The sequence below is a fragment of the Athene cunicularia genome, assembly GCF_003259725.1.
Source record: "Athene cunicularia isolate RWA chromosome 7 unlocalized genomic scaffold, athCun1 chr7_part1, whole genome shotgun sequence".
Lineage (NCBI taxonomy): Eukaryota > Metazoa > Chordata > Aves > Strigiformes > Strigidae > Athene > Athene cunicularia.
The window spans coordinates 17,479,507-17,506,638 of NW_020799107.1; the positions used below are offsets into that span (position 1 = coordinate 17,479,507).

The window sequence follows — 27,132 nt, forward strand, 5'->3', positions numbered from 1 at the left end:
AAATTATTTTTATCCAAATTGCCCTTCATTTTGCACAGGTATGATGTGCATTCTTCTAATTAGCACTGATGAAAATTCCAGAGATTAAAGTATCTTTTTGTTTAAACTGTTCTGAAATTTACACATAATGTTAATTTTTTAAATGTTTTGTTCTTTTTTATTCTTGCTCAAAGTTTACGGTCCTTATGAACTTTTTTTCTGATTTCCAGATCAAAGTTTTCTTCCTCAAGGCATTACATTGTATTGTGAGGATACTAAAAAAAAAAAAAAGAATTCTTTTGTTTTGTTTTCTTTCCTCTAGGTCTCCCTGGTTAGCTTAGTAGCTTATGCCCTTGGTTTCTCTGAACTCAATGCAATTAAATCCCTCCGAACATTAAGAGCTTTGAGACCTCTAAGAGCTTTATCACGCTTTGAAGGCATGAGGGTAAGAAAAAAAAGAAACAGTGTGTAAACCAAATCCATAAAAACATGCCTAATTATAAAATCATGCACCAACACTGAACTGCATGTCTGTTTTCAAGGCCAACAGATGCACGTTTGATCGTATTACATGTGTTATTCCTTTTCTATTTGCATTACTTCAGTGTATTTAAATACTTTACATTAAATCTTTTGCTGTATTTGAAAAAAGTAATCTTTTTAGTGGTTTACATATTGGTTTTAAAAAGGTTTTTTTCTATGTTTATTTACTAGGTGGTTGTGAATGCTCTTACTGGAGCAATCCCATCCATTATGAATGTACTTCTGGTTTGTCTTACATTCTGGCTAATTTTCAGCATTATGGGAGTGAATTTGTTTGCTGGCAAGTTCTATCACTGTGTTAACACCACAACTGGTGAGAAATTTCTACCAGAGGAAGTCAATAATGTCACTATGTGTAAAACTCTTATGAAGACTGCTGTGGAAGTTCGGTGGAAAAATGTGAAAGTAAACTTTGATAATGTTGGAGCTGGTTATCTTTCTCTGCTTCAAGTAGTAAGTGTATAAATTTTGATAAATTAATTTTCCAGCTTTAAGTTTTGTAGCAGTAATAATATAATTCCATAATTTTCAGTGATATTTAATATATGAATGGATGTGGGATTTGATTTTATAATTGTCTTCTGCGAAGCTACTTAATATTGCTTATGGTAAATATCTGATACATTTTATGGTCATTTGGAAGAGGAGTAATATCTAATATCTACCAGAGGGTTATAAAGTTCTTTGGCACCCAGTCACTAGTACCTTTCCAAGTACTACAGAAATACAGTATCTAGTAAAAAACAAAACAAACAAACAAACAAAAAAACCAAAACAAAACAAAAAAACAACAAGGCAGCTTGGATTAATTTTCTTTTATTTGCTTGATCTGTTATGGCATGCTGACTTAGTTTTTTGCCATAGTAGTCAAATTGATACATTCAAGGGCTCATCTGATCTTCAAACAAGAAGAGAGACAAGTATTGATTTAGAAAAGGTTTTTAAATTCACTTTTTCCTTTCTTTTCTTTCCCTTTTTATTATTCTTACTAGTCCCACTCCAGTCATTATAGCTTATTGTCAAGTGGGTTTTTTGAAGATGGTTTTTGGCTTTTATTTAAATTTTAGATGAGCAGTTGCAGAATTTACTAGTGCTAGATTTCAAAGCACAAGACTTTTTCAGAGGCAGCATCTGTAATTTGGAGCCAGTAGGGCAGAAACATACATTCTTAATTGGGTTCGCTTTAAAAACTGCATCTGGGAAAAATATTTGTGATCATAAGCACTTGGTAATTATTCTGTGTTTTAAAACTCTCCAACTGGTAGTATTTAGCAATATTGTGCTAGCAGGCTATCTGACTGCTCCAGGGAGTAACAGTAGTTATTGCTAAATAGCACTAGTCGATTGCATAAATTAAGTGTTGAGGACAGCAGTTCTTTTAGCTTTTGCAACATATCTTGCATGGAATGGTTCAGCTATATAATGTTTGCCATAAACATACCATTCATACCTAGTTTTCACTTAATATCACAGCTCACAGGAGTAAGTTTGATGGAAGGCCCACTAGATGGATAAGGAATCGGCTGGATGGCTGTGTCCAAAGACGTACAGTCAGTGGCATAATGTCCAAGAGGAAACCAGTAAAAAGTGATGTCTCATAAGGGTCTGCTCTGCAACCAATACTATTTAATAGTCCAATCACTGACATAGGTAGTGGGTGCACCCTCAGCAGTTTGCGGATGATACCAAGCTGAGCAGGGCAATTGATATGCTTAGAGGGATGAGATGCCATTGTGAGGGACCTTGACAGGCTTGAGAAGTGGGCACATAGGAGCCTCATGAAGTTCAACAAGGTCCTGCCCTGGATCAAGGCAGTCCCCAGTATCAGTACAGACTGGAGGATGAATGGATTGAGAGCAGCTCTTCAGAGAAGGACCTGGCGTACTGGTGGACAGAAAAGTGGACATGAGCCAACAATGCACGCTTGCAGCCCAGAAAGCAAATCATATCCTGGGCAGCATCAAAAGTGTGGCAAATGGGTTGAGGGAGGCGATTTTTCTCATCCACTCAGCTCTCATGAGGGCTCACCAGTACAAACACATGAACCTCTTAGAGTGGCACAGGAAAAAGATTAGAGGGCTGGAACATCTCTACTATGAAGAAAGAGTGAGAGAGTTGGAGCTGTTCAGCCTGAAGAAGAGGAGGCTCCAGGGAGACCTTACTGCAGCTTTTCAATATGTAAACGGGGGCTTATAGATGAAAAGAAAATTTTCCCAAAGTCTGGTGACAGGACAAGGGGCAACAGTTTTAAAGTGAAAGAGGGTAGATTTAGTTTGGTTATAAGGAAGAATTTATTTAAATCTTTTTTAATGATAGGGTGGTGAAACACTGGAAAAGACTGCCCAGAGAAGTTGTGGGTGCCCCATCATTGGTTGTGTGATATAGTGAAAAATGTCTTTGCCCAGGGCAGAGGAGTTGATCTAGATGATCTCTAAAGGTCCGTTCCAAGCCAAACCACTCTATGATTCTATTGTTTCCTTAATCTTTCTTGGGACTACTTATCTTCTGGAGTTTCTTCTAGGACTGTTTGCATATTCTGTCTGAAAAATGCCAACCCATGGTGACTGATTTTTTGGAGTTGTCCTCCATTTTTTTGGCAGTCAGAAAGTTAGAACTAAGAGCCTTCTTAAAAATTTCAGTCTTTCTGTTATGCTCAGATATTGATTGCAACACATCCCACATAGAGGTTATATGAATTTTCATGAAGTTTAGAATTCAGTGCTTAAGTATTAGGGAGAAGTATTCCACAGTAAATTACTTCCTGTGAATACTCTACTGATGTCTTACTAGGCTTTAAATAATCCTCTTTATTATTGTGGGTGAAAATACATTGCAGAAGACAGTGTTTTACTGAGAAAGTTTACAGAATTGAAGCTTTGATATAAAATATTAACGAACTTTGTTTTTAGGCAACATTTAAAGGATGGACGGACATCATGTACGCTGCGGTTGATTCTAGAGAAGTGAGTGCAATATAAAATTTACTGAGTGAAAACAGATACAAAGCTGATGTAATCCTTCTTGAATGGCTATTGAAATAAAGTAAAATACAATGAATAAAAATGTAAAACCTTGATAATTTTTCTATATAAATCTATGGTCTATAAAGTATTAAGTGCATATACTTCTAATAGGTTAAAAAATTTACAGCAGTATATTAGTATTACTAATTTAATAAGTCATATCTAAATAACAAAACTAATGATATCTGGTTTCCTATTTATTTATGTCACTGAGATTGTAGAGATTAGGTAACAAGTTTTTCCTGTGTCTCCAAAAATAGCCCGAATAATCAAGTGATATCACCTGCAAAAACTAACCCAGAGGTGCAGACTGGTGTTCTCAAACAATAATATGGCTGAATTTTGCTTGTTTTTCTGTTAATGTTGGTCTTTGCTTACATCTCTCCTCTATTCAGCTCATGATTTGCATAAAGACCATAGGAACTGCATTGCTTTTGAGCTTTGCGCATTTTTGTCAAATTTAGTAGGTACTGCATCAAATGTCATTAGAGAGGAACTGGCAGACAGAAAGGGGAGGAATGGCAGGTCTGTGTGTGCAATTAAAGACACCTGTTTTAAATAGATCAACTTGAAGTTCAAAGATAAGGCAAGTGTAGGGTGTGCTCCAAAACAGTTGTTTTCCCCTGCTTGTCAAGGAGTTGCTAACTAGCTGGATGCAACTTCTGTTCCTGCTTGGTATTATGTAATTTGTCTTAACTGTTATTTGTGATGTATTGCTGGTTTTCTAGACAGGGAAACAGCCCAAGTATGAGGACAACCTGTACATGTATATTTACTTTGTTGCCTTTATCATCTTTGGATCGTTTTTCACCCTAAACTTATTCATTGGTGTCATCATAGATAACTTCAACCAACAAAAAAAGAAGATAAGTATCACATTTCATTTTCACAACACTTCATTGTTATTGAGCATTCAGCAAACGCATACAAGGATAAATATGAGTGTCTGAAATTTAGCATAGGAGAATAAAAAAGAATTCTGCTTTTAAGGTTTCCTTTCATTCTATTCAAAATAATTAAATGTCTTTGCTTTTTAAGGCATTTGAAGTAATTTAAATTTACATTGAGTATCTGAGTATTCTTCATATCCCTGTAATGCCCAAAGATAATGTTGTACATGAGAAAGTTATGTATTGTTTTCCACTTACCCTTACAGAGCTGTGACAAAGTTATGTGAAAATGCAGATGACTTAATTCAGGCAAATAGATGACAGGAAAGAAGAGAATATGCAAAACTACAAATATCAAAGTTGATAAATGTAATGTATAGCAGTACTGTGAAGGCCTTCTCAGTTATGAAGAGACTAACACAGTACAGCTGAATTCTGAAACCACTGCTCTGTATTGTAAGATTTGAGATGGTGGGGAAACTGTCTCGAGTTAGTAGTGAATTTACAAGAGAAAAACAGTTGTTGACATTTAAAAATGTGTAGTCTTTCTTTTCAACTGAAATTGTTTCTATTATTCGGATGAACACAGGATTCTATTAAGAGCTCCAGGAGCATTTAAATAGATTAAAATGCAGACTATGATGGCAAATTGAATTCTACTTGCCATTTAAACTATAAATGCTATATGAGGTCTACAATAGTCTTGGTTTTCTGTACACACTTGGAGAAGAATCATAGTGGAAAGTTGATTTAAAAACAAACAAACAAACAAAAAAAGCTCAGTAATACCAAGGCAGTACATAATTTCTTCATGTGATTTTTCTTCTGTGATTCTATATAGTTTGTCAAGTTTGATTCATTGTACTGAGAAAAAGATATGGCTACACTTACTGCAGTGGAAACTTCCATTAAATCTTTCCACTTGTGATGGGACTATGCAACTTCATATGTTGCTTCTTCAGATCCTTTGAGTCTCTTATCTGCAGACCCACATAACAGAAAGATTGAGTTTGTGGTTCCAAATGTCATGACATCATCCTGCAAGATGTTTGCACCTCCATTAGATAAACATCAGGGGCTTCCAGTGCTTAAGAGGAAGGTGGTTCAGCCTCTTATACTTGGAGAGGAAGACTACGGTTATATACGTGCTATTGGCATTTTTAGCAGTCTGTATGTGACAAAATGACCTTAGTAATGACGTGATTATAAATTCACTTGGCAGACACTGTCTAATGTAGTCATTATGACTCAGAAGGCAGAGAAACGTTCATGCTAAAGGGCTTTTTCTGGCTGTGTGGTATACACCTCTTGTACATTTGTAGCTGCTGTAACTGTCACCAAGAAAGAAAAAATACTGCCAATATAACAAAGGACAACAGTTAGGCTGGGGAAAGTTCTATCTACATGCTATCCTTCAGTTTCATATAGCAAATTAGCAAACATTAGTTGCCCGTCTTTTGAATTTATAGATGCACCCATGCTCATAAAATTGTGCAGATCACATAGTGCATGGCTACCCAGCAGTACTTTTCTTTTCTTTGTTCTGCCTTCACATCACCGAGATCTCTCCATTTTGGGCAATATTGTTGGGATATGAATGGGAAAGACCTTGTTGCAATATATTGTTTCTGTACAGTTACACTGTGTTCATGTCTTTGGTTCCTGTGTGCATCCTACTGTCATTACATTAGTTCCTATGAAGGAAAAAAAGTTCCAATAGCTGACTGTTTCTTAACTGTTACAGTCCTCAAAGGCATATAGGATATATCTCATCTTAAGACTGCTGTTCTTCCTATGGACAGCACACTGAGACAAAGACAACTTGTTCACTCTTGATAGCCATTACATCAGTGAGACAGCAGAAGAAATCCCTTGTTCAATGCCATTTGTAGCATAGGTTTTTAATTTCCCACTGGGTAAAATCTCCTGACAGAGTCACATCACCTTTCCACCATAACCAGCAAATTAATTTCTTGGTTTTCTCCCGAACCTCTTACTCTTGAAGAACTGAATTTTAATTGGATATTTGGCTTATTAGGAGTGCATGCTAAACAGGATCTCTTTTGACTTCTAAATCTTCATGTTTATATGTAGCCACAGCTGAAAAACTCAAACACAACTTCATTCAGATTCATCATTACTTTCTCAAGACTCACACTGCATTTGACAAAGTGACAGCATCACCTGGGAGGCCGAAATTCATTTACAAATGCCACTGCTTTGGCATCGTGCATGCCTGGAATGTACTTACAAACCGATGCATGAGAGAAAAAAAGAGCTTACTTGTCAACATAAATTGTATTTCTGGCAAGTGTTTCCACATGTGGAATATCCATAACACACCAGTCTAGATATCTTCTTACTCAGACTGTTGTCCTTTTATTCAGGCAGGGAACCTCAGAATACACCCATGCTTCTGATGATCTCTGAATGATGTAGGGAAATGATCAAGCATCATATACACTGTCAAAATATTATTGTGACAATAGAACATCTGAACTGAGATACCTGTACTCAAATGGTAAAACATGCATCCTGAAAACAAGCATCAGTAATTTCTTGTTCCTGATATGGTTTCCTTGAAGGCGTATCAGCTCTCAGTGAATCTTTCTACCTTTGAAGATTTTTTTATTTCTGGTTGATTGATTTACAGTGTGGAGTTCATGATGTTAGATTTATAAGTATCTATGGAATGTATGTTTCACACGGGGTTTTTTGTGCATATTGAATTGAATTAATCAGGTATGGGGTTTTTTTTAATAACAAATAGATAGAAGTTTTGGGGGTTTTCTTCTGTTACTTAATTTTGGGGTTTTTTTCCATCAAGATTTGTCGGATATTTTAACAAACTTTGATATAATCACTGTATTTTTATTTTGATAAGAATCTGTAAGAATGATTATATCGTTCATAGAAAAACATGTTCTGCAATGCTGCAAATTAATGGATTTAAGGGTTTGACTGTAATCAGTTCTGGTTTTATTACTTTACCTTGGAGGTCAAGACATTTTCATGACAGAAGAACAAAAGAAATATTACAATGCAATGAAGAAGCTGGGATCCAAGAAACCACAAAAACCTATACCTAGACCAGCAGTAAGAATGCGTGCTATTCTTTTATCATCTACGCTTGGGAAAAAAATTGCAGCAGGACATTACCAAAAATTTCTTCCTTAACTCTGAAATGGTTTAGGTCTCATTCAAGTTAGCCCTTCATTCTGAATTAAAACTTCTATGTATTTCTGTTCCTCAAGAAAAATTTCTCATATTTGTCATACCTGATGAAGTAGAGAATCAAAGAATCTGAAGAAATAGTAACTATTGTATTTTGAGGGGAAAACTTAATGCTTTTCTTATATTTTTCACCCTTTCACTTGGTTGTATATTATGGGGGAGGAAGAAGGAAGTGGGAGGGAGGAAAACAATGTTCATTACTTACAAGATACTATGACCTTTTCTTTTTTCTCCCCTCAGAATAAATTGCAAGGTCTGGTGTTTGATATTGTAACAAAGCAAGGATTTGACATCACCATTATGGTTCTCATCTGTCTTAATATGGTCACCATGATGATAGAAACAGATGACCAGAGTGAACTGATGCAAAATATTTTATACTGGATTAATTTGGTCTTTGTTGTCCTTTTCACTGGAGAATGTGTCTTCAAACTGTTCTCACTCCGTTATTATTACTTCACCATTGGTTGGAATATTTTTGATTTTGTTGTTGTTATTCTTTCAATAGTAGGTAAGAAATTCTTACATTCAAAATGAACTATAGTAAGACCAGTACTAAATGCTTTATCTCTATCAAATTTTGCAGATTAGAGGAAATACTTAATTTTAACTCACTCTGATTATTTAGGAAATTAAAAGCATACTTTAGAGTAGTAACATTCTTAATAATTTTTTATCAATTTTAATGCTCTTTTTTTTTTTTTCTGAGTGCTGGCAAAAAAAGCTAAAATTACTTATAGCAGATAAATTTTTATCTCCAACTATAATTTCTGCTAATTCCACAGAGTTGTTCTATATTCATAATTTGTTGTGGAATATGTAATGTGATAAAATGTTAACCTTTTAATTTTATGTTTCACAGGTATGTTTCTAGCTAAGGTGATTGAGAAGTACTTCGTATCCCCCACTTTGTTCAGAGTGGTACGACTTGCCAGAATCGGTCGAATCCTGCGTCTCATTAAAGGCGCTAAGGGAATCCGCACTCTGCTTTTTGCTTTGATGATGTCTCTCCCTGCTTTGTTCAACATTGGCCTGCTGCTGTTCCTGGTCATGTTTATCTATGCGATATTTGGCATGTCCAACTTTGCCTATGTTAAGAGGGAAGCTGGGATTGATGACATGTTCAACTTTGAAACGTTTGGCAACAGCATGATCTGCCTGTTCCAGATTACCACATCTGCGGGCTGGGATAGCTTGTTAGACCCAATTCTTAACAGTGGGGATCCAGACTGTAACCCTAACAAAACTCATCCAGGGAGCTCTGTGAAAGGCGACTGCGGCAACCCTTCTGTTGGGATTTTCTTCTTTGTCAGCTACATTATCATATCGTTTCTGGTAGTGGTGAACATGTACATTGCTGTGATTTTGGAGAACTTCAGTGTTGCTACTGAAGAGAGTGCGGAACCCTTGAGTGAGGATGACTTTGAGATGTTCTATGAGGTTTGGGAAAAATATGATCCCGATGCAACACAATTCATAGAATATAGCAAATTGTCTGATTTTGCAGCTTCTCTGGATCCTCCTCTTAATATGCCAAAACCAAACACAATTCAGCTTATTGCAATGGATCTGCCCCTGGTAAGTGGTGACAGAATTCACTGCCTTGACATCTTGTTTGCTTTCACAAAGCGTGTTTTGGGGGAAAGCGATGAGATGGATGCCCTCAGGATACAGATGGAAGATCGGTTCATGGCAGCCAATCCTTCTAAAGTCTCCTACGAACCAATTACAACTACACTGAAACGAAAACAGGAGGAAGTATCCGCTACTATCATTCAGCGTGCTTATAGACGTTATCTTTTAAGACAGTCAGTAAAGAAACTTTCGTTTATGTATCGGAAGGATGGGGTCGATCTGCTTAGCAAAAAAGATAATATTATTATTGGTAAATTAAGTGAAAACTCACCTCCAGAGAAAATGGATATGTCTTCATCCACTGCTTCTCCTCCTTCTTATGATAGTGTAACAAAACCAGAAAAAGAAAAGTATGAAGATGACAAATCAGAAAAAGAAGACAAGGGGAAAGACAGAAAACCAAATAAAAAATAAAATAAATAAAAAAAAAAAAAAAAAAAAAATCACAAGTCTGAGAAGATGACATTTTTATCAATAGCACTCTTACTGGAGGATTATGCCAAAATTACAAGTTTTTACATATTTACCCACTGTTGCAGTCAGTGCCTGTACCAGGACGATGGCCCTTCACTAGCAAACTCTCAGTCTGTAAAAGGGAAAATACCTTGCATAACAGTTTTTATTATCAGCTAGAACCAAATGGAGAGTAGACACAAAATTTCTACTGGGACTGTAGGAACCCTTAATGGAGTGCAAAATGACCAGTCCTAATAAATCTGTATTTTTGTGGAACAAGTTTATTTAATGTGTACATTTCATGTATGTATGTTCTCTGTGTGTCAATTTTTTTCATTATATTGTTTGCTTTAATTCAAATACGGCTATTTGTAATTTGGCTCTGCTAAGAAAAAAACTAAATACTCTTGCAGAAAAAAACAAATGCCAGGAATATAATATTATGTCATCATAATGTTGATATAATTCTCTGCAATCACTTCTAAACAGAAAACCAGGATTCCAGATTACCGAACCTCATAATCTACATCAAATCAACAGTAAATTATAAAAAAGAACAAGTATAGATAATTTATCAGAAAACAAAGCAAAGGAATAATTTTCACAGAAAAGAGGTTGGTAGTTTAGTCTCTTGGTTTTATTGTACTTACGTTTAATATTTTAATTATTTCTTAATGATGCTACACACACAACTTCTTTTCACAGAAAAGCTACAAATGCCAAGTTGTGCCTACAGGGAATTATTGAAATTTTAAAAATCTTTTTTTTTTTTTTTTTTTTTTAATTTCATGAGTAGCTTCCATACTTTATTCCAAAAATCTGTTTCTACACTTCTCATTTCACATGAATATGTCCCACTTAGAACAATAATCAAAGCTATGTGTATAAATTGATAGCAAATTAACTTTTGGGACAAATACTACCTTAATATATACTTCAGACTTTAATACTTAAGAAATTTAAGTCTTAAGACTTAAATATAAGAGTAGCTACTTCTACTTTGGAAAGATGGGTCATGCTAGAGACACAAAACATGTAAATCAGAGTTGGGTTTGACCCCCTATGGCACTTTATTCAGGTTTCCACTGTAAGTAATGCAATCTTCTATAGAAAACTGAGATGACCAAAAGGATGTATTTAAATCAGCTTTGTCCTGCATTGTGGATTAGATGACTTTTTTTATGATCAAGGCTGACACTATATAAGTAAGTAAAACATCATCTATTATTTAATCAATTGTTTTATGCAGTGGTACCTGTTTGAACAAAGACAATGGCCTAAGTACTGTATTTATTGCATCACGTATGTACCCTAGTAAGTGTAGCTTATAACATTTCAATAGATAATATATATTCTGCAATACTCCACATAATTGGGAAGCTTTAACTGATGCATGCTTGCTGCTATTATCCTACAGCTTTTAAATTCTAAGATGGGAAGACATGTGAGTGGTAAAAAGAAAAAACTGTTCGAGACCATCATTCCTTATACCAGTAAGCAATAGTTTGCTGCTATTATAGATTTTATTTTGTTTGAGTTTTGTAATCAGCAAATATGCAGAAAATAACCAGACTACACAGGACAAATATATTGCTTAAAATGTGGGTCTAGAAAAAAACCTTTTATAATATATATCTATTGATCTATTCTTGTTATTTTGAAAATAGTTTTATTTTATAACATTTTATACTTACAAGAAACTACACGTATCTTCATGTTGTTATTGCTGTCTACCTGTGACACTTTACTGCTGGGGAACCTAAGATACAATGTGAATTGGTAATTTCAAGTTTCAGCTAATTATATTAATCATTTTAATAAGGAATAATTTTAAAAGAAATTGACAGTACAGTTCTTTTTCTGATCAGTAGGTAGGTCTTTGTATGTGAAACAAGATAGAAGAGTTTATTTTGAAATTATAATCCTGTCTTTCAATTTTCAGGGTAATCTTAGTCATAGAAACATTGCTTTTCCCCAGTATTAGTCTCACATTGTCTGCTTTTCTTGTTGATTCATACTGCAGTAGAAATGCTTTAAATATGATTTCTTATTCAGTCTTTCTTCATGAGAATGAGTAGTGAACCTCTGCAATGGACAGTGGAATACCTTGCATTTCTTACAAAATAACTAGAATATAGATGGGCTCCTGCTTTTATAGGAACTATTGGCTCATAGTGTACTGATGAACTGCATGCAGGAAGTTGTTTCACTAAAAATAACTACATTGCTAACAATCCAAAAGAATAAAGATAACCTTTTTATGTACTTGTTCTAGTCTTTGTGTTTTTATTGTATGAAGTTTGTACAGATTAACAAATAATGATTGGTGAAATTAAGGGGGATCCCCTTTAGCAATGAGGCAGTGTGTTTTAGACATCTAGATCACATGTTGCTTTATGAATTAGATCAATATCAACTTGTCACCATCTAGATGAAAATAAATTATTATGTTCTCTTGCCCAGAGAAGTTTTTCTAGAATTTAGAAAATAATCCCATATGTGGGGTTTTGTCAGATATTTATGATTTGCCCAGGAGGTGCTCCAGTAGTGTCTTCTGGTGGCCAAGTCCAGTCCAATGAAGGGTGTCTCCACATTCTTGCTGAGATCCGGGAGACACTGCTCACCCTGGGTTGGCTGGTCTAGGAATTCTCACCAAAACGGCCCAACAGAGGGGATGAGTCACTTTAATCCCATTCCCTGTCAAGAAATCCATGCTTGCCAAGAGAAGGGAAAAAGACCTTGTTAGAGGTGTTAATAGACACCCCACAGCTCTTTTCAGGCAACTGGTGCCTTTACAGAGCCTAACCTGCATGGTCTCTGGCAAGAGGTTGCTACATACAGGTGGCAGGGTGTGTGCAGGTGGACCTATGGCTGGAGTAATTAATGCATTTTTTTTCCATTCTCATTTCTGGTGTGAAGAGTAGCTGCTTATACTTGGGCCAGTATAGCTAACAGGAAAAACAAGGTGTATGTTTTTACTAACTGTATCTGATTTGAATTAAAACCCTATTTTTCTTAATCTGGAATAGTTATTGTTTTTCATGTTTTAGCTGATAACAGTAATTACTGAAATTAATAATGTAAATGCTTGAATTGCTGTTTAAATAACAAAATTGTTTTAAGTCAGTGCTCGAGAGATAGGGAGTTAAAAGTTCCATGTGGAATAAGCATGAAATGTGTATGTAATAGTTTTTACAAACTTGGTAGTGTACAGGAGCATATGAGGTCATTTATGAAATAATTTTATCCTGTAAAAATTCTATCATTACAGTTATGTTTATTGATACCATAATCCAACTGAAGTTACCTCCGTTTTTGTTGAATCAAATTCTAAACTTTTTGATCCTTTGCAAAAGGAGTAAGTAGTAATATATTTGCAGATTTTAAGTGTATCTTTTTGAATAAATTTGTATCCTTTTATATTTCTTCGAAATTATTCCAGTACACCTGGAAGTTACTTGTCTTTATGGAAGACACAGTTGACTCTCTTATCAATCCAGGAATGCAAGTGTATTTTATTTTGTGAAGGTGCCATCAACACCTCCACTCCCCCCCACCTCAACAGACAGACACTTAAATTAGGACATAAAAGGGGAAATGTTCTGGTTTTTTTAAATCTTGACCTTGCTCAGCTCCATAACAAAACTATTTCACTTCAAAGACTTCTCCTGCATCCAACATCCAAAATTACTTGTAAAAATATAAAAGGGAAAAAAGGCAAGGGGAAGAGATGGTATTGCTCATTCACTTTTTTGTAAAGAGGCCTGAAAGATGTTCAGGGTGGTGTTTGTATTATTTTTGAGCAGAAATTTATGTTGCTGACTAACATAAATCAGATTCCATAAAAAAGCATCTCTCTAGCTGTTAGCAGAATAATTTTATATAAAACTGTGAAGCCTGACTGCAGGCAGTAGAGGGCACAAACACCTGCCCAGTGGTCACGGTACTGCACAGGGTGTCTTCAGCCACAGAGAGCGTAAAAAAAATGCAAATTGCAGTCACCTGCGCAGGGGATAGCTTATAGCATTCCAGAGAATGTATAGATTTTATAATTGTTTTGTTCTCGTGAACTAATGAAGCTACAACATGATAATGTGGCTTGTCGTGTAAAGATAGCTTTCTTGGTAACACTTTTTTGGCTGGACCAGGAGTTTTTTCATTTAAGTTCTGTACCCTGCAGGGCATGTAGCCCTATATCCAGAGCTGATGCCACATTGGTTAAGAACTGCCACACTTACCTGAGCTTATGAAAATATAGCTGAAGGGTGTTGATGCACTGGGGACTTCCTCAGAGAGATTTAGCCTTACTTTTATTGATAGGCATTATTCATTTAATTCCAGGTGTACATATGAAACAGCCCCAACCTTCTAAAAGAATCACATATGTCTCATCTTCGTAGCCATCATAAATAACACGAAGCTTTATTAAAAATGCAATGGGTTTTTTTGGATGTAGAAAATTCTTATGATCCTCATTCTATAGTGTATATTCAGAAAGGCTTATCTAGCTTTATAATGCATTAGGAGAAATCTGAAAAATCTGCAGTGTAGGAATATTTAATGGCTCACAAACCTCTGCATTAGCAACATCATTTTCAGTGGGGGATGGTATCTTTTGTTCTCTGAGTAGAGCAAGGTTTTGTCTGTGTGATACAGCATGCAGCCTTTGTAACTTAGCATATTTTATTTTTCCTTGCTGATTAGTGGGAGCTGTTGCACAGTGAAACAGACACATCCTAGTGTTTGCCTAAAAAAAAATAAAATACTGCAGTACAACCCAAGCAAAGTAAACTGCGGCGCATTTCTCTTCAGAGAGGGAAAATTGCATGCTGAAGCACACATGATCTCTGCTGCAAGAAAAGCTTTTGATGAAAATAAGAAATGACACTTCATAAACAATTTATAACAATCAAAACCAGCAGTGCCTGACGTGCTCTGCACTTGCATTTTCTATTGTCTTAAAAGCATGTTACTTTCTCTAACAGCAGTCTTGATAATAATCTTTGTGGAATCTGACAGCTGATTAAAAAAAACGCACAATATGTTTTTCAGAAAATGTATACCTGAAACAGAATCTAATAAACTGTTTTCATTTTCAAAGGAGTAAGTAAATGTAACATTCATGTTCAAAAATGGTCAGAGAATTACATGCTGTATTGCTACTTGCAGTAGTGCTTTATAAAAATGTTATGCTTGCAGATACCATAGCAACCACTGTCATGTGGTACTTTCTGATTGCCAAACTATACAGTAGCTTTATGGCCATATTCTACATCAATACTTGCATTAATATTTGTATATAATGTTTAGTAAAAAGTTCATCTGCATCCACTGCATGAGGCAAACTAGATTATGCCAGTGATGATCATGTTCATGGTCTCAGGCAGGCAAAAAATTAAAATGCACTCTCTTCAGGCATTGTGAATCCCTGTAACCTTTCTCTTGACTTCTTGATGGCCTTGATGGCTGTCAAATGCGATATATAGAGATTCACGTAGCATTGCTGCAAATACAAATATATTTATATAGATGGAAAGCAGGTGCTCGTGCTCTATAACTGTGTAAGATTGGAAATTGGATGTGATTTATACGGTGGTGAATAGGTGGGAAGATAAATGCAGCCTCCTAATAGCCTATCTCCAGACCTGTGTGTACATCCAAGAAAAGATATTTTGGGAGTGATCCTCAAGAGCATTGTGAACTCACCTGCTTTACTGCTCTTGTTTTCTCATTTATTTGAAAAACATTTACTTGAAATTTCATTTATTTGCCATGTTGCAACAATCTTTTAGAATTCTGTTATTTTTGTCTGAAAATTAAAAGAGCAAGGAAGTGAAGAATGTTTGTGTTGGAAGGATAGTAAACAATGGCATATAAGAAGAAAACATAATAAAATGTTAACATGATTTTTCTACTTGTATTTTAGGATCAAAGCCTTTATTTCACAGTTGAATTCTACCCTGTATAAGGAGAGCTTCAAACACAGGAAATTTCAAAAGGTGTATAGAAGAACTGATGACAGGAAATTACAGTGCAGATATTAGTAATATGTTATTATAAAATCTTTTGCAGAAGTTAATTGGAAATTGATGCACTCTAAAAGATTGTACCAAAGAACATGGCAGTGAGAAAAATCTGCAGCAGAGTATGATTAGAAATGGTTGTCTTGGCACAAGTGAATCTGTTTTGTTTCTGTGATGAGAGAAAAAACTACATACTAAAACCTAGGATCAAGAAATACTTTCCACCTCTGTTAATATCCAAAATGTTTCTATGTGTATGTACCCTATTTATTCATGTCTATTATTATCATCTAAACTTCTTAAATCACTTTAGAGTGTAAAAATCTCCTCAATTTTCTTAAGAAAAAGGGGAAAAGATATAATAAGAGGGCATGCAGCCTCAACTTTTCTGTATTGCCTACTCACCTCCATCTTCTGTATGTACCTACTCACGCTCCACCTTCTCTTTCCCTATTCCAATATCAATTCCATTCCATGATGGAAGATTTTACATGTTAATTCAGACTGAAGTGGTCAAAATGAGCTCCTTTTAAAACTTCATGATGAAGTAAGATAAAATATTTTTGACTGTCTGGAGGACAGGTAAAGGTTGAGTTTGCAGGCCTTCTTAGCCTTGTCAACATGATACTGTCCAATAAACACTCTCTTGTGCAATTTCTTAGCTTTTCAATGTTTCTAGGCTGCTAAGTCAAAGGAACTGAATCTGAAAGGTTTCCTCAGTATTCCCCAATATAGATGATGGGGGAAAAAAAAAAAAACATTCTTCAGAGCTGTGTTTAGTCTGCAAGCTCTGACTCCATTTTTACCATTGTTCTTATGGAAGTATACTTGTGGAAGTTTCACGGAAAAACAGGTAAGTAGTATCTATAGTATGCCATGTCAGCAGCAGTGGCCATATGTTTTTGATTATACCTAAAAAAGAAAAAAAAAATTCAGTATAGCCACTTCAGACATTAGGTCCAGATTGAAAAGTACTGAAAAAAAATGACTATTGTACAACAGTTTTGCATGGAATTTAAATGTAACCCATACCAACTTAACCGTTTTCTAGTTACAGATTTCCTAAAAGAAAAATATATCTACTTGTTTCTAGCTCTGTAGTCTAAATAAAATGACTCTTAGCCTTTATGGTAAAAGGATTAATTCCTTATTGCTTTGTTTAAGGAAAAGTACAAGGCATACCTTCAAAAGTAAAGTATTGGGGAAGGATGTTAATTTTTCTCAAGATGATTCTGCCAAAAGTAAATTGTGCAGGGAGAAGACTTAAAAAAATTAAGAGTATCTCATTAGATGTATATCCAAGACCTAAGACTCTGAGATGTTATTTATATATAAAGGTGTAACAATAATAATAATATTGCATTGTATAACCCCTGGGGTTCAAGGCGATGGAAGGAAAGACTGCATGTAGAGGAATGGACAGGAAGGATTTCAGTGTCCAATAATGGATATAAATGTCTCTCTAATTACAAGATTTTATCTCAAAAAACTTTTTGTGGCATTTTTTTTTCTGCACCTAAGGTTAAACATAAATCATTTGTTTAATATTATGTATGATGGTTAATGTTTATAGAATATCATTGAATTGCTTTTTCCGTTCATAGTTGGAATTGTTGGAAGACAACAATTGGCATATTGGAAATGGCATGTTTTATTGAAATAAGACAAGCATTAATAATATCTAGTGGATCTTTGTGTATGAAAAGAATGTAAATAAGCCCTTCTAATTGCTATCAAGTCCATTGGTAATTAGTCAAGAATAAATCAACCTCCACCTGGACTACCAAGGTTAGATTTCCATGTTATTAGCATGATAACCCAGATTAATAATAGTATGCCTATTCTATGAGTAACTAAAAGATATTTAAAAACAAATTTCATTGATAACTGCCAGATATTGTGATCATTTATGGGATTTATCTTACCAACAGTACTGTAAAACAAAAAAATACACCACCCCTTTAAAGTTTTTCTTGTATTAAAACTTCCTGTTCTTGTATACAGAAAATGTGGATTTCTGCAAGATAATAAATCTTTAAAATCCATAGCTTTGCTGCATAAAATATAGCATCTAATAGCTTGATTTCAGTGTACTTTCTTGATTTATTGTCAATCCCTTGCCAATATAAGAGGAGAGATGAAAGCAATTACTTCAAGTACATGAGACTTATCTTTCCAAGGCAGTATTTTAGAACTGATTTTTTACTAAAATAAATAGAGAGTTAAGGTATACAAAAGCTGTATTGTGCTTTTTCTAATATCTACAGTTGTCACTGTTATTCTTTCAAAAACTGATGATTGGGACTCTTTCAAAGATTTCTTAGATAAGGGATTTCTTTTGGGTTTTTCTTAGCAATGGCTCCTCAAAATCTTTACTAATAACTTTTCAGGATATAGAACTTTGTGCCATGTACGGGAAAGAGGTGCTTATTGCTTTTAGATACTGTTCTAATTTTGCTAATACTTGTTTTCATAGTTTCTTTAATATTAAAATATGTTGGCTTGCACCAACAGCTGATTTTGACACTGTGCTGTCCGTGATGGTAAAGGCTAAGACAATTTGTGTATTGTCATCACATTAGATAGATACCAGATCATGCATAGAGTATGGCTCTACTGTCTTGCTTAGATTACCGATCTTTACCTTTTATCATTGACAGGTTTCATATGTACTGGAAATGTCTGAATGTTTAAAAAAGATTCCTCTAAAGCCTGGGAATCCAGGTCTAAGGTTTGTTTAGTTAGGGAACTCAAAAACAGCAACTATATTAAGATACTTTTGAGGACCTGATGTCTGTATATTCATAGCAAATCTAGAGAAAGAATATGTGAAAACTTTTTTTTTTCCTAAAAAGAATAAAAGTAAAAACTGAAAAAAATGTTAAAATACAATCTATTGACTTCTTATTTCTCTCCCTTATGTCAGAGTAGTAGAATTTTTCAGAAGACAACCACCTGATTAAAGCCCAGGAGAAGCGGAGATCCTTAAACACAAGTGAATATTAAAGCTTCTCACGAGGCTCAGGTATACTCATATAACAAAGTTTAAAAGTTAAGAATTCATAAATTCATTATGGCAATGCTTTATCTATAAAGGCAAGAGCAGCAGATGTAAATATGTGGTGTGAAATTCAAAGGACTAGTAAAGGAAATATTTTAAAGTATTTTAACTCCCCAAACCAAAAACCTATAATAATTTAATCAGAATTGTGTCATTCTCAGTATGAACTTTCACATAGAATTCTGCTCTAAGTTTCTATTTACATGTGCAGGTGAGATGCATTTGAAACACATGTCCCTCTGGTTGAACAAGGAATTCAAACAAGGTATAGCATGTTTTGTTCAAATGCTCAATGAATAGTCTGGTTTTGGAGAAAGGGGGAGTTGGTATACTACAGTGTGCTGCATCTCAAATCCTATTTCAGATACACAAATTCTTTCTGTCTCCAAGGTTTGGTTAGGATATAAAGTCTTGTGAAAAAAATATATTAGAAAGCCAACTGTAACTGAACCAAACTATTGAACCAAACAATTATTTAATGTAAGTTCTCCATCTTTCTCAATTCTGATATTACTCCTCTTCACAGGTAAAATATTACTGAATTTTTTAGATGCATGTCTAAGAGTTGAAAAAAAATTTAACTGTTACAAAATTCATGTGGCACCCCTTTGATATGAAGGGATCAATACATTTACCTTTAATGCCACCTCTAAGAGCCTACACCTCTTTCTCATAGGTTCCCTTCTGACTTAAGGCAGCTCTGGTACAGTATAATACAGTCTCCATCTCTTTTCATTCTCCTTCCTGCTCTATTCCCAGTCTGGAAGAGAGAAGAGTTGCCTTTCAAGTAGGAAGACCAGAAATCAATTTATTGCAGCAGATGGTTCAAACCATGGAACTGAAGAGTAATTGGATCAGCTGTGGCAGTTATTTCACATACAACACCAGCAAGTGGTGGTAGGTAAACTCATTAGCAAATACACTTCAGCAGCCATTAGAAAAAATGTTAAAGAATGGAGAAAGAAGACACTGTTATTTAGAAAAATAAATTAGAGACAAGTCAAAGTCTTTTAGGTTTTATAGGTTATTGTATTCCATGTAAAACTATAGTTTTGTGTATGTACTCTTTGAAAAGCAGATGCACATTACTCAGCTCTCCCTCATGGGTAAAGAGGGACAGTCTAGAAATGATTTTAAAAAACTTTTCAACATGACAAAAATATTACCTTAAAATATCCTGTTTAACTGTAAGCAGAAGCAGATAATAGTTCATACTTAAAGACTGATAACCAGTGCCCTGTTTGTACTTATTCTTTTCATATCGATAAGTTGGTTCTGTCCTTTTAAAACATGTCCCATCTGATAAAAGTTATAAGGACTTTTTGAAAGTATCTGATTTATTCATAAACTTGTGAGGGTTTCTTTAGATTTGACTGCATTTTCCTAACAGTTTCATGAGTATAGTTAAATGTCAAGGCAATTTCAGCTACTAACTTCTCTCATGATGCTTAACGACTTTTCTAAAATCTTGCTAATCTATACAACACTAATATATTTTTAAAAAAGAAAGGAAGTAGAATCTGGCAGACCCTAATCTAAATTTCTACTTGACAATTATTAAGGATGAGACACTTTCAGAGATGCCAGCTGTCAGAAGTGCTACTGAAAAATGATGTAATAAAATCATGAGTCCACTGAAAATATGAACATTTTTCAACCTGTTTCAGTGAGGGGATTCTTTAGGTTAAGATGTATTGAGCAATTGCACAACTTTCTTTGTATTTATAAAACATGCATTCTCAAGAGTTTCTGGCTGCATCTGATCAGTTTATGTATTAAGGAATTACTGCAAATTTGTCTAATTACTGTCAATTACACTGACATGTCATGATTAGTTATTGCTATCACAGTAGAATTGTTCTGGCCTTTCAAAGCCACTTAAAAACATGAGGACATGAGGACATTGATGTTCCAATATAACTGAAGAATATTGCAAGTGGCTGAGAAATCTGCTAGGATACACTGTCAGTTTACCAGTTTGCATTCTGAGAAAGCCTTGTCAAAGTGTTCTGGAAAATAATTTGTTACAGTGCTGTTAGGTTCAAATCTTATATTGATGTTAGGGTCAAATCTCACCAAATAAGTGAATTTTCCTGAAGTTTACTGCTGTAGGAAGAAAATGTCATTCTTTGCATGTTATCAATGCAAAATTATTCTCTTATTTTATACATACATCGAATTGTTTTCCAGTATTTCAGTTTCCTTCCTTGAAGTGTGATGCACTAATCTTGAATCTTGATTGATTGTGAATATAGTATGAGTAATACTGACAGCCATAACTTTTATAAAGCTGGTTATCATACAGTCATAATTTCATGTGAGTGGGTATATTTTATGTATCTGTGGCTTTCTCTTTCCCTCCTTAAAATTCTCGAGAACTCTGGGTGAGTAAGATCTGGTGCTGGTGACTCACTGTGGTTTTTGTTTCAGTAGCACTTCTGACAGCTGACATCTCTGAAAGTGTCTCATCCTTAATAATTGTCAAGTAGAAGGTCTAAATTAGGCCATAGTTTCACAAACATATTTAACTGCCATAAACTGGCAATGTAAGTGAAAAAAGCCCTGCACTTCCCTTTCCCCTAAGTTAGCACAACCATTTGTGTTGCCCTACAACAGACTAGATTGGAGAACTAAAAACTCAATGAGAACAAAAAAGTTTATCTTTCACTTAAATAATTTTCTATTCAATTCACTATATAGCTGTACAACTGCTTGTGGTGGACAGGAAGGCAGGTAGACAGCAGAAAGCAATGCCCTTTTGTATTAATTTGGTATTTGTGAAAATATGTCTTCGGATATCTCTTGGTGGTTCCTCAAGCTAAAGCCATGATGTTTTCCTTCCCTCCTAGAAGAGAAATACAATTACAAAGTAAACAAGAAAACATCTGTATTATGATGATTAAAAATAAGGATTCAGACTCTGTGGTATCCTAAACTGAAATGGCAATACAGGTCAAACCCAAAACTGTGTGTGTTCAGTTTACAATACCCTATACCCTTGACATAGTCTGTTCATAAAAGCAAGAAATTTGTTAAATAAAATTAGTACTTTTCCACTTTTGTAATATGAATGAAAAATCCATTTTTATCTCTACTGAATTTCACTTTGTATATTAAATTAATTTTACAAATATAGGAATTTTTCATAACAAAGATAATATTAATCAAAATTCTCAAAATGCTATTTGGTTTGAAATTGGTATATTATTAATTTGAGATCTTTGATTTAAAATGGTACCCAGTTGCCAGTTAAATCCAGTAGGAGAACCTCAGTGGGCTCCAGAAGGTGCTACCTCTTAAAGCAGTGAGAGGCTACCCATCAGCAGGGTTTTGCCAAGATGTTAAGCAGCAGGTCCCACTGAGTCCACAGCTCAGCAGAGCCCAGAAGTTAGGTATTACTAGTTAACCTGCCTCACCATCCTCTGATCACCCTGTGATTCCCAGGAATGCTGCATACTACTCAAAATCCATCCCTGTCCTGTCTCTGTCTCTATGCAAATGCTTGCTGACTTGTAGACTAAAAATCAACTAATACGATGTGTTGTCATATCTTTCTGAATTACCATAATTTCTAATTCTAAGAATAATAAACTAAAGCTCATTAAGAAGAAAAAAAAAAAAAAAAAAAAAAACAAAACAACAAAACCAAACCCCCAAAATCCAAACAAACAAAAAACCAAGTAGATATTTATGGAAACTCAGAAACTCGACACCATGGGTCAGAACTTTCATGCTTTATGACTAATAAACAACTTGTCTGTGGACACCTAATATTTCAATCGGTTTATTATTTAACTTTCTGTTAAGATTATTTTAAAACACCATTGTCTGGTACTGTATGGCTATTATATAAGCTATGTCAGCACTGCAGATATGTCCCTTCATAGCAACTCTTACGTTCTTCTCTGAGTTTAATCACAATAATTAAAATATACTCAGGGGTAGCTTTTGCTTACATAGCTTCATTTTCCATACCTTCTGATGTACCCAGTTTTATAGCCTCAAAGGCATGATGCAAAATTTTTTAATTGTGTCTTTCAATCATTTTACTTTCAGTAATTATTTTCTTCAAAGTTTTGTCTAGCCAGAAAACTGCTTTCTCGTTCTTTCAGCATCTTAGTCACAGTAATCCCTACATTGGACACCTCCAGGCTACTGCGTGTGTAGCTACTGATTTATCAGCCAGTTATTTTGTCTATCTGTAAGAGAAATAAAGGGTGTGTAGCCAATCAACTTCACTTTCATCTGAGTGATGATTTTTAAACCTGGATCCTTTATAGCCCTTCTTGGGAGTTACCTCCTCTTAACCAATCTTGCCACAAATGATTAGACAAAAGTACGACTACAATCCAGTTCATAGACAATATATAGTGCCAGCTCTTAAGATGTGCTTGTTCTGGTTATTCCAGTTTCCAAAACCACTGTTTTTTTCACAATCAATGTTTAGAGGGGCATAGAGGTAGAGAAAACCTATACAAGCTACTTCCATCATAGAAGAAGGGGACTTTGCTCCAATTCCAAGCAGAGGAATTTCATCTATTACTGATTGTAGTATATACAACTCTAATTTTGTCTGACATTAAAAGGTACCTTGACAGGGGGACAGTAAGAAGGCAGCAGGGTGGGTGGGTTAAGGCAGAGGCAGTGACCTAGCCAGGCAGGAGGAGAACCCAACATTGTGGCTCAGCTACAAAATATTTGGTAGCAACCACCATAGACAACTGATGTGATAGCTTTGGTATGTGGTGGTTGTATAAAAAACAGGGTCAGGGATAAGATGTCACCTATGAAGTGAATTTACTTTCACTTTCAAGCAGACTTTCATCTTTTGGTTGCATGTCCCTGTATTATTTATTTCATGAAGATCTGTGAATTTTTACTCATGTTAAAACAACAACAACAACAACAACAACAACAACAACAACCAAAAAAACAACCAAAACCTAAAACCCCCCCAAACCCCACAAAACGATAGCTTGGTTTTCTTTCTGGATTTTGAGCAAGAAATGATTAGTGAAGAATGCATAGAATCTGGAGATTAATATTATTTCCTCTTCAGGATTTGCATTACTTGGAAGTGCATCATGCATGACTGTCTTTGCTATAGCCACGTCTTCCAGGGATCAGAAGAGATCTTTTTTTAAAGGACTTTTTATTCAGTTAAAGATAAGTCTTTGAATTCCAGGGATCTTTTAATGAAGCAAAGTGACTCCATTGCTTTTTTTATAAAACAGGCTGTATACATGTTTGTTATCATGCAGATGATTTTTAAAATTTTATTTTGTTTCTACACTAATTGTTCTTAAGGTATTTAGAGTTAAAATTAGGGATTTGTATTTTTTTTAATTACTTCTTAATGTCTGACAGGACAGATAATAATATTAAGACATGATGTCCCATGAGGTGTTTTTCTTTTTAGCATCTCGTCACCTCACCTCTAATGGCTTTTTATTGCTTTTGGCTGCCTCAGTCTACCAAACTGAGTCATGTCATCAGGAAACAGATTGTACCTAAGGTGAATGCAAGGATTCCTAGATGGAGATTTTTCAAGTCAACCTGATAAGAGTTATCTCATATTTGTGAGCAACTGTGAGAAATTCTCCCTCCCTCAAAATCCTTAGTGGTCATTAAATTTAAGAAATTCAGCTTTTAGCAGCAACAAACCTTTTGTTAAAAAACCTGCATAAATTCACTTCTTTGTATAACCATTGCTTCCAATATGAATATGTAAGGCATGCATATGAAAATAATTGATTAACCTAATTCATACATATATCTTATGCCTCTTAAACTAATAAGAGAATAAAAAAATATTTTCTTAGCTTTAGGGGATTTAATCAAAGCAGCACTCCCCTACAAATGAATAGAATCATCCTCCCTCATCACCTGGTTCTCCGCCAAGATTCCTGAGTATGGCAAAAAAATTAGACTGAAGACTTTAAAATTAGATCTTACCTGTCTCTCCACAAGTGCTAATAAAATGGAAAAATTAACTCACTTTAATCCCAGGCTCAGTAAATGTATCAAGATTTTGGGGGCTAAAATGGAAAGAGACTGGATTAATGCTGCAGCATGCTTGCTGAGCAGGGGGTTAAATTTCCAAAGCAGGCAACCAGCATGCTCTGCAGCAGTTTGTAGGTGGTGTTAGGACAGCAGCCTTTTGCAGTTAGTGCTCTCAGAAATCCACTGATTTTTCTGATGCTTTTTAAGAGGATATTGAGAAATTCAATAAACTCCTGGTTCTTTAGAGAATGATAAATTAACACTATGAAGTCCAGAGGTATGAACAGGCTAAAATGGTGTCTTCTTCACTATATTTATGAATCTATGTTGTTATAACAAATAATAAAAAACCTGCTAGTATAGGAACACAGCTTGTTTTTAATTTACATTTTGTGGGTTTGGTTTCAAGTGAGGAATGTAAACTGGTCAAATAAATGAGCTTAGTTAATATTTAAAAAAAAAAAAAAAAAGGCTAATATTCACTGTCACAATATTTTTGGGAGTAAAGGGGAGCACAACTGTAACAGAATAGTGCCTAAAAAAACCCAATATAGTGCCTGGGAATTTATTATTTCAAGGTGAAAGGTGCCTATTATGTACATTTTGATGATTTTCTCAGGGCAAAATTAGAGGACTGGTTACATGTACCATCAGATGACATGCTAGTGCATGGTAACTTGAGAAACAGCCAAGAATGGTAGCAAAAAACCTGCAGGCTGATGGCTGGTGTGGAGGGTGAAGTCATTCACTAGTGTGGTTGCTACATGATTATTGATCAAAGTGTGAAGTTATCAACATGTAAACAAAGCAGACAGACATTACTTTGAGACTTATTTTATTGATAATTAAAAACCAACGTAACAAATCAACTGTAGAAGAGTTCATTTCTCCCTGTCACATGGTGAGGGAGGCATGCAGGGTTCAGAGAGCTAAGTCAAAAGACTTCGGTGTTATAAAAAAGGGCTTGTTTTTTAGAAATTATAGCTATGGTGTGGGAGGGTAGCAAGCAGTGCAATGACTTTTCCTAAAAGCCAGTGTCTAGACAAGCCAAGTGCTTTCAACATTTGGTGACATAGTTAGACCCAAACACATTTGTGCCAGTTTGTGCCTGAACCCATTACGCTCCGAGTACACAGACATGTGGGAGTGGGTCTGCTGAGGTTCATTTCAGTCAGACTGATGCTATTCACCCTGTCTCAACACCAGCCCTGTCCTAGGCTCAATGCAAAACCAGATGGGGGCCTTTACAGAATGCTACCCTACTAGTCCCATTTTTTCCATTATTTCATTAATGAAAAAGACAGTTTTGATTTTGGTGGCTGTAATAGAGATACGCCTAATTTTCTGCAGTTTTACTCATTAGAAAGCAACTTATGTGAAGATGGACCTGTTGTTCTGTGGAATGATGTAGACACAGGTAAATAATTTCAGATTAATTTTTTTTTTTTTTTTAATTCTTTACAGCATGAAGAAGTTCCTCCTGTCTCCTGACTCTGCCATCCAAAGAATTACTGGTAAGTAGAACACTGAATGAAATATTCTTCTACCTTGTTCAGGTTTCCTTTAAAAAGTTTTTCAAAACAGTATTTTAAAAGGGAAATTGAGAGAGGATGATTAGATATCACATAAGAATTTTACCTACCACCAGTTATGCTATGCCTCTGTTTCTCAGCATTTCAGAAAATGACAAGATATGCTAAATAAATTAAAAATTGTAGGGCTAAAATTCAAACAAAATGGTACATAAACAGAGAGCTGGCAAATAGCAGTTTATATAACCCTACTTGCAATATTTTTGGTGTACCTAACAAAATTTTTATTTACTGGAGTAGTGTTATTCCAATTAAAAATAAAGGATGCTACTTCATTCTGGTAATTGATAATGAGATGCAACCTCCACTTCTAGCTTTTGAACATGAAGCCATCAGTCTAAATCTCTCTAGGATTTTAGTGATTGTAAGCAGTTGCCATTTGACAGTCATCCTGCAGCCTATGTGAAATGCATTAGTGATTTGTGGGGCAGTGTAAACAAGCCTGCGTTGCTGCTCTGCCTGTTCTCTATATAAATAGACAGGAGAATTCTCCAGAGATGTCAGTCTGGCACCTCTCACAAGCTTTGCATTTACTTACTATTCATTATTAATTGTTATGTTCTTGCAGCACACTTGATATTGTAAAAGTACAAAGATACAGTCCCTCCCTGGAGGAGCTTACTTTAGAAGATAAGCAGAACCAAGTAATTCTTTTCCTATACAACAAATACAGTTTTCTTTGCATTTTGTTCA

The 27,132-nt window shown here is 35.0% G+C and overlaps 1 protein-coding gene and 1 long non-coding RNA gene across 3 annotated transcripts in view; one reads left to right on the top strand and one right to left on the bottom strand.

Annotated features, from left to right (window-relative positions):
- LOC113482221 (sodium channel protein type 2 subunit alpha-like) overlaps positions 1-10,307 on the top strand; it is a 75,996-nt gene extending 65,689 nt beyond the window's left edge. For both annotated transcript variants that reach the window (XM_026852651.1, XM_026852650.1), the window contains exons 21-27: positions 302-424; positions 694-975; positions 3,432-3,485; positions 4,274-4,411; positions 7,427-7,531; positions 7,910-8,180; positions 8,532-10,307. In XM_026852651.1, the coding sequence (XP_026708452.1) occupies positions 302-424; positions 694-975; positions 3,432-3,485; positions 4,274-4,411; positions 7,427-7,531; positions 7,910-8,180; positions 8,532-9,718 (2,160 nt within the window). In that variant the 3' untranslated portion in view covers positions 9,719-10,307. The remainder of the gene's footprint in view (positions 1-301; positions 425-693; positions 976-3,431; positions 3,486-4,273; positions 4,412-7,426; positions 7,532-7,909; positions 8,181-8,531) is intronic.
- Positions 1-27,132, bottom strand: part of LOC113482224 — a 76,553-nt gene that overhangs the window by 33,278 nt on the left and 16,143 nt on the right. The window contains exon 2 of the long non-coding RNA XR_003398798.1: positions 9,576-9,620. This is a non-coding gene — a long non-coding RNA (uncharacterized LOC113482224). The remainder of the gene's footprint in view (positions 1-9,575; positions 9,621-27,132) is intronic.